Here is an 8,626-nt window from a genome sequence, read left to right on the forward strand (position 1 = left end):
TTTTTTTATTTTATTTTTTTTTTAAACTTATGCACATGAATAACTTGGGGAACAGAACTGTTCCTTGGATTTATTCATAAGTATTACATTTATACTGAGGAGACCACTTACAATATAAACATCATTTTAATGCCTGTTTTATGTGGAAGCATACCTTAGCTGCTGCGAGAGCATGTTCCTGCTTTATAAAATTTATATCAACATCATATTTACTTTGTAGTTGCTGAATGTTCTCCTCATATTCCTGTATAATATGGTCCTTGTCTTTCTGAAGTGAGCTGTGCCTACAAGTAGTAAGCAAACAGAATATGGAAATTGCTTTCATATTTTGGCATCTTACCTGCTCAGTATCAATTCTACTGTATGAATTGTATGCAAGTCTGCCTGTACCATGTGCTCACTGCAACAGAATGAAATGCTTATAAATAATGAAAAGATAACATACTCCTTATGATGGTTGTTTGGGTCAGTTCCAAAAATGAGTTTTACTCATTAACACATTTTTGTAACAATTTTCTAGTGTCAATTACCATTCACTGAGTTCTTAAAATAAAATTAAGAATGTTTTATTTCAGAAACTCCATATTCTTCAATGTTAAAAGAAGCAACCACTATTTAATTACCTTGCTTTCACTTCCTGAAGTTCAGAGCATAGTGCCTGGTAACGTTGTTCTGCATCAGTCTTTTCTTGAGATAATCTTTGACGCTGTAAATTACTATTTTCAGCCTCAACTGTCAACTGCTGCACACGAGCCTCCAGTTTTTTGACCGTCTGGTTCTAAAAGAGTAGGTCATTGTTGAGAAAACACCAGAATAAATCAGGGTATGACCCTGTTGTTATTCAGTAGCCTAGAGCAACAAGGTTCTTTGGTGGTCCAGAGACACAAGAGTTACAATAGCAAAGCTGTCATCAATCATGACAGTAAATTTTATGTTGTATATAAAGAAAATAAATAAATCTTCAAAATATGGATGTCTATTCTCCTCGTCAAAGTAACATGTCATCTCCCCTAAGCAAAACAATATGTGCAATTGATTTCTAAATGACAAATCTTTTAAAATGGGAGAGACAATAGATATTTCTATGGAAAATTGTAACGGATGATAATACACATAAAGCATTTTTAGACCTTTCATGAACCAAAAAGTGTGTTATCACTAGCAATATATACAATCTGTACCTGGAAAAGAGCATTTGAGGAAAAAACCATACATATAAAAAGACTTTACTGATCATTATAAGGATCAGCAGCTATAAAAGTCAGCTAAAAAATTTATTAAACTGTATAACATCCAGTGAAATCTGTAGCTCTTTCATGCTAAAATATAATTCTGAGTACTTTTACAACCATCATATGTTTACAGATATAAATATATATATATATACACACATACATATAAAATTTCTGAACTAAAACAAGGAGCAATGCACTTAAGGTTGCTAAAGAATTACAAATTTTAAACAACTACCTTTTATGTGCATACTTTGGCAAAAACACACCCCAGGATGTAAACAGTAAGATACACTAATATCTGCTATGGATTTGGAGGATACCAGAACGTTGTAATACAAATGCTACATTAACAGTAGGAATGCTATCTAGTTGTGTTTCAAATCAATTAACAAACATTAAATAATTTACCAATCTCCTTGTAAGGCAAGTACATAATCTCCATTTTATTACTGAAAAATGAAGGCATGGAGAAGGAAAGTGTTGAGCAGAGAAATACAGCAAATTCATATCAGGACTGAGAGCACACTGCTCAAGTCTCTGCTGGTATATCTCTTATACCTTTCCCTAATCCAATTCTCCATATCATTTATTTAATTACAGTTATTTCCTTTCAATAAACTACAAACATCTATCAAAAGCTACATCTTTTGCCCAGAACTTCATCTCTAAATATAAACAATTTTTAAAATGAGCACAATAAGAACAGGCAGGTAGCATGAGACTAATCTACTACTTCCCATTCTTCCCTGAATGTATGTTAATATGCACTGAAATAAGAGAACAATTCCTCAGGAGGCTGGAAGCAAAAAATAAGATGCAGCTGTCCTTCCAGGATATATGATTCATAGTTATTTTTATATTAAAAAAGGTCTGAAGATCAGGGAAGTGGAACAGTAATTTCACCCTCTATTAAAATAAAACTCAAACATCGGCCACCACAAGTCAGTGCCCATCACAGAGCTGTTAAATGAGCCTGGAGTAACCCAAGAACCTCACACTGCCAGAATGGTCACCTGAACTTTGTCAAGTGGTTTAAGATATTTCATGAACATAGCACGGCAACATTTTCCATCAATCCAAAGCCAGGTGCACAGCATGGGGGTTTTGGTGTTTTTTATTTGTTTGATTGTGGTTGTTTGTGACTTTTTGTTGATTTTTTTTTTTGTATGGGGGTTTTTGGCAGTTTTTATTTGCTTCATTGTGGTTGTTTGTGACTTTTTGTTGGGGTTGTTTTTTTGTGGGTTTTTTTTTTTGTTTGATTGGTTGTTGGTTTTGGTTTTTTCATTTGTTTGTTTGTTTTTAAGAACAACAATCACCCAGGAAGTCATACTTAATATGTAGCCAAAGATCACAATTCCTTCCTGCCCACCTCACCCCTCAGGAAGTTAATACTTGTTCAACGCACAAAACCCTACCTATCAGTTGTAAGGTACTAGTTAAATTGTTCAGCCAGTTTCACTTGTTAACAGCAATGGCATTCTTGACAACATGAAACTGAAATACCAACAAAAAACCCAACCCAAAAATCAGGAGAGAGAAAGTGAGAGAGAGAGAGAAAAAAGAAAACTAATTTCCAGTGACGGTCTAGTCTTTCATCTTAAGCCCTGCCTTGAACTCTACCTTGTTTAATTATTAAATCAGAAGCTGCTCAGCAAGATCTGTCTAGTTTTGATGGTTCTTAAATTCAATCTTGCTGACAGACTGTGTCCATTTTTCTCTGTATTTACTGTTACCTATGACATGATCTGAATGTTAATTTTTAAATTGAACATTCATTAATAAAGGAATAAATTTAGTTTGACATTGTCTTTTTACTCATTCGATTTTCTTCATACCTCATACCAATAAATAGCAGAGGAAGTTTTCTTGAGGATACTTGTTAATTTTTTGCTTTTTACATTGTTTATACAGTGGGCACACAATCCAAATTACACCTACTTACATGTTTCTAATTATTCTAGGAAAGAAATGCAATAAATTAAAATAATACAATAATTATTTTTTAAATCCTTTTTATTTGATCTTTAATCTAACAGAAGCATTTGATCATTCTGGAGGTGGGTAAGTAAGAAGTCACATGTATCTATGAAAATAGATGTGCTATGTAAATCCTTTTTTTTTATAATCTACAAATCTAGAGAGACAAAGGTTCTGCTAATTTGAATCAAAAACAGTAAGAAATGCTAGAAACAGTCCTTCAATACAAATGCAGAGCTGTGTAACATTCACTGAAGGGCTGTACCTTGATTAAATTTATCCAGAGGGGAAAAAAAATCCTTGGCTGGACTTGCCTCTCCCAAGACAAAACAACTGCACTGCACTACCAAAAATATTTCTCAGCTCAACAGTATTTCTGTAAACTTCTGCACAAATGTATGAAATGTGAATACTGGAAGAGACACTTGCTGTCATGACATATTTACAAAAGAAACCCCAAAAACCTTACGGTTGACTTTATCTGTTCCAAATAATCTTCCTCCATTTTGTTAAGACGAGCACTGGTGTCCTTAAGCAGATCCTGCATATCTTCTGTGTGCTTCTTCCGAATATTAAACTTCTCCTTCTCCATCTCAGCCACGGCATTGTGAAGCTGCATCACAAAAAATATTAGCAAACAATAAATGGCATCTAAAACTAGCATTTATTATTCTTATATTGTTACAGTATATCAACAGAACAACTAAGAAGCACAGGCCACGTTTCTGTCCTGTGTAACAAAACTAGATCATTGTCTCACTAAATAAGTCTGCTATGACTCTATGAAGTGATCATTTAGAAGTCATTTAAATATGTATAGAGGGCATAACTTATCCATAGAGAATACTAAAACCCATATTTTTGCCCTTCTTTGCTACTCTATTTGTTTACATATTTAAACTGAACAACTGCTGCACAAAATTAATGAATTTCTATTACAGAAACACTAATACTCTCTCCAGATACTTACCCTGCCTTATCAATTTGTAAGAAGCTGGAGAGCCTTGACTATCTACTTGTCTAATAAAAGGATTATTTGTGTCATTACTAACCCTTGATTTATATTCTAAACACCAGTGGCCTCTCTTTCTAGTTAAGCAGCCTCAAATCTATCTATACAATAGTAAATAATAACATGTCAAATTAACATACAAAATTCGTATGGTGCATCGGTTGAATTACAGCTAGAATGTATTTCTCAAGTTTCTAACAAATCCATTTTACAACTGAAGGAGAAAGCTGCAATACACAAAATAAAAGCATCATCTAAACATACTACTAAAATTAAGTTAATTTGCACAAATATAGATTTTTCTCTCTAACATACAGGCTAGAAAAATCATAAAAATGTCTGAGTCTGGGCCATTATTTAACAGACTTCAACCCTGTGCAGTAACTTAGTAACTTAACATAATTTTTTTTCACCCCCCAAATAATAATGCTAATAAATTATCATTATAAGTATCATGTATATACTGTGGTGTTCAGAAGATTTGCTGAATTTGAGATTCTTATAAAATTAATCAAGAAAAAAATAAATTTATTAATATTTAATCTTCAGGAGCATAAGATACAAATAAGCCCCAAACTTCTGGGAATGTCTCTACCTCCTGAACAATAGACTATAGTACTATTTGCATTATTTCCAGCAAGTTCTATTCAATGAATCTGCATCTATTCAAAGGAAAAAATACATAGAAGGAAGTAGTATATAAAGTTATAAAAATACTGTACTCTTAACTTTTACTGTATTTCCATTATACTTCCCACTATCCATGTTTTTCTGTAAGATGCTCCAATCTCATGTGCATAATTTAATTGTTAAAATTCATATTAGCATTTTAATTTGCCTTCTTGTTTGAACACTGGGATCATTGATGACAGTTACAGCTCTAGAAACAGCATTTGCTAAGGTAACTGCAAAAAGTGAGATGACCTTAGGCTGAAAATAATACTTCTCTAAAACAAGAAAACCTAAAACCCTGAGGTCTCAAGGTCTTAAGCACAAAGGACAAGATTTATGATTTATCTCTTACAAGACAAGAACTAAAACCAACATCACTTCCAGATGCAGGGCTGCAAAGAAATTAAATTAAACAGCATACTTCATCTATGAAGGGAGGTGGTTTTGCCCTTTTTGTGACCCTCCATCTCCTGAGAGGAGTAGGCAAAACAAATTTGACAATAATCTGGGCAAAGGTAAAGCTGTCTTGCAAATAAACATGCCTGTCTCTCTGCTTTGCTGCTGTCTTGAGTCTAACAACAAATAAAAACACATGGAAGAATTCATGACCCAATGCAAAAGTAACAGTTCAAAGGAATCACTGTGGCAGCAGGTAGCAGCAGGTTTACCGAGATTAAAATTCCATGTCAGGTCAACCAGAAATAAACACTTCCCTAATACACCCAAAGACTTGCCAAGAGGGCCAGAGGAACCCCAGGAACAGAGGGACCAGCTGGGCAGGGGTGGCTGGGGGGGCAAGCATCAGCAAAAAGAGTCTTGCAAGATTAATCCAGGAAAAAATAAAGTCAGCATAAGAAAATATCACTAAAAGCAATGTACTCCTTATATTTATTTTTTTTAAAGTGACAAAATGTTATCCCAGATATACACTGTAGGAGTCTTTCAAAAAAAGCAAGTAGTATTCATTACCCTTTTCTCCCACTCATTGTTCAAAGAATCATTGCTTTGCTCACACATCTTCTTTAACTCCACAATCTGCTTATCTTTCGATTCTTTGATGACTTGTGACTCACGAACAAGGGTCTGAACTGTCAAAAATGGGAAAATAAACAACCATTCAAGAGATACCTTTGGGATTTTTCAGTGTTGGCAACAGATGCGATCAGACTACATGAGTTTTCCAATTGACCTGGCTTTCTGATGATTTGTGGCTCTTAAAAATACTTAATGCCTGTTCTTTAAAATTTAGCACTTAGATTCTGTGTCACTAAAATATTACAAGGTGTTCTATATTCTCTACTTTATTTAGAAAATATTTTTATAGTGACTTTTCCTTACTGAAGCAGTAAATACACATCAACAAATTTCTGATACTAAAGAAAACAGGCATTTGTGACCTCATTTTACATGCATCCTTAGGAGAAAATGTTCTTGTGAAGGTTGAATGCCCAAGATATACATGGAAATTAAGTTCCCCAACTTAAATTGCAAGTGACTGCATCAAGAATTCAGAGTCTGACAAATTTTGTGGAAAACAAAGCATGTACATATTCACTTTTCAAAAGTGACTGATGGTTTCCACTCTCCAGCAAAAGTGTAGGCGACTCAAACACAACCTATTACAGCTGAGTGCAACCACCAGCCCACCAAGAGAAGCATCAGATCCCTTGTCAGACAATTTACCTTGCCAAGGAGCAGGAAACAACATTCACGGAACTCTCTCCCTTTTTGTACGTAGGTTACCAAACTTGTGTATTATTTCATGTTGTGGTTGAGTCCGTAGTGTAAATGGACTCCAAGGAATTTGAAAAGAAACTAACATTCAAAAACTGCTGACAAGCCACAATCGGGCCAAGTTTTATACTTACGACATATTCAAGACTACTAATGTTTGAATTCTCTTGCCGCAATAATCCTAAATAAATAATAGACTGTGGTTTGATTAAAATGTACTGAATGTCTAAATAAATTAATCTTGAGCCAGAGATTTCAAAAAGTTTGAAGTAAGTGGTCAAAATACCTCAGTATCATCAAAGAGGCTTTTTTTGGTGATGGTCATAAAATCTGAAAGTATTAAATACAACAAGATCACATAGTCTCTTGGAAAATTTGGTTTGGAAACTGGACAACAAAGACAACCAGACAAGCCTCTAAAAATCTAAAGGAAAAAATTAGGTCAAGACCTTCAAACGAAGAGGAAAGAGACATTTGCACCTAGAAGGAACACGTAAGCCCACAGCCACAAGAAGGATGCAGTACAATACCACCACACAGAAATCAACAACTGAATATAACAATCACCTTTTTTCTCCAGTTTTCTAATCATGTCCTCAGCTTCATTTAGTTTGGCTTTGTAGAGGGACTTCAATGCCTCTATTTCATCATTCTTTCTATCTAAAATCTGTAGAGAAAATTCACAATGGTTTAATAAAAGTCCAAAAAACCAAAACTACAGTTGGTGCACAAAATAATACACGCTGATCTCTGTCAAGGGAGCTGCCTTCAAGAAGTGCTTAGGTCATGCAAGACTTAGTGATTAAATTAAGTAATTTTCACAGCTAAGACTGTCAAGTCATAAACAAAGGATTTATTTTGATAAAGGAAGGTGGCAGAGTGGATTAAAATGAAGTTGCATGTTTTAGGTGGGGCCTTCTTGTTTTCTTTTACACTTGGGCAAATCCAGTGATGCTTTTGTTGAGTTTGGATGTATGATGGTGCTGCTACTGTAAATAGAAAGGATTTGTTTCCCTTTTCATATTTATGTTGCCTAATACTCTTTAAAAATCATCCATAATTCTCAGTAGGTTTAAGAAATACTTAAATAATTGGTGGACTTTATTACACACTTTTGTATTTCACTAATTGCAAGTCTTTGTAAGTCTTTGCATGTGTTCCAAGTGGGAATAGAGAAAACACATGAGGAGCAACTACATTCACATTTCTGTAGATGCTGACTTTGGAAAAAAAATAAAAATGCTTGAATATTTGCACACTTTGAGATAGTATTTTAATTTAAACTTCATGTTTAAGGTAAACATTAAAGTCACAGAAATTTTCTAACAGTGCCCCAAATCTCTCATCAAACAGAAGCTTTCATCTTAAAACAATATTACTTCATCTGCATTAAATGGTTTGTGTCTTTAAAGATTAATATGACGCTATTTAACCTTTTCTAAAATATCCAACATTATTAAACAACTTCAAAAGACGGAATTCTAACATCAGTTCGGAAAGGATGACAACTCAAGGGATGAGAAAGCATTTAAAGTATTTCTTATTCTCACAAAGCTGTTTCCTTTAGACTCCTGGCTTTGCTAGCTAGTTATGCTTGCAGACTTTGAGAACAGATGAGCCAAATATGCACCTGACCAAATATTAACATCCTTTCAGGAGGCTTTGATGTGTCATAGTGTTGTGTCAACTAACTTCCTCCAAGTCTGTGACTCAGTCTTAAGAAACAAAACAGAGGTAACTCAGTAAGGCAAAGCTTACAGTAGGATAAATCAGCACCATCCTGACACTGAGCATTTAACTCCCATTACGTTCCTGGGATCAAAGTGTTTCAGAATTTGACCCCACATTTTTAAAACATGGTATTAAAAGTAACAGTACAGTCTTTGATTTTCTTTTTAGAATTTTCCCAAAAGCGGTGTTATGCAACACAATAAAGACAAATCCAACTTAACCCAAAGCAAGTCTATCTGGAGTCATTTGATTGCTGTGAAGAATT

General features: G+C 34.2%; 1 protein-coding gene across 1 annotated transcript in view; it reads right to left on the reverse strand.

The window, feature by feature from the left end:
- The window catches only part of CEP112 (centrosomal protein 112), a gene marked incomplete at its 5' end in the record, with an annotated part of 37,075 nt that extends 28,742 nt beyond the window's left edge, over positions 1-8,333 (reverse strand). The window contains 6 exons of the mRNA XM_029084441.1: positions 155-284; positions 624-778; positions 3,682-3,825; positions 5,866-5,984; positions 7,198-7,297; positions 8,323-8,333. Coding sequence (XP_028940274.1) covers positions 155-284; positions 624-778; positions 3,682-3,825; positions 5,866-5,984; positions 7,198-7,297; positions 8,323-8,333 — 659 coding nt within the window. The remainder of the gene's footprint in view (positions 1-154; positions 285-623; positions 779-3,681; positions 3,826-5,865; positions 5,985-7,197; positions 7,298-8,322) is intronic.
- Positions 8,334-8,626: the final 293 nt, after the last annotated feature.

This window comes from Antrostomus carolinensis, unplaced genomic scaffold (assembly GCF_000700745.2).
Source record: "Antrostomus carolinensis isolate BGI_N321 unplaced genomic scaffold, ASM70074v2 scaffold4954, whole genome shotgun sequence".
Classification (NCBI taxonomy): domain Eukaryota; kingdom Metazoa; phylum Chordata; class Aves; order Caprimulgiformes; family Caprimulgidae; genus Antrostomus; species Antrostomus carolinensis.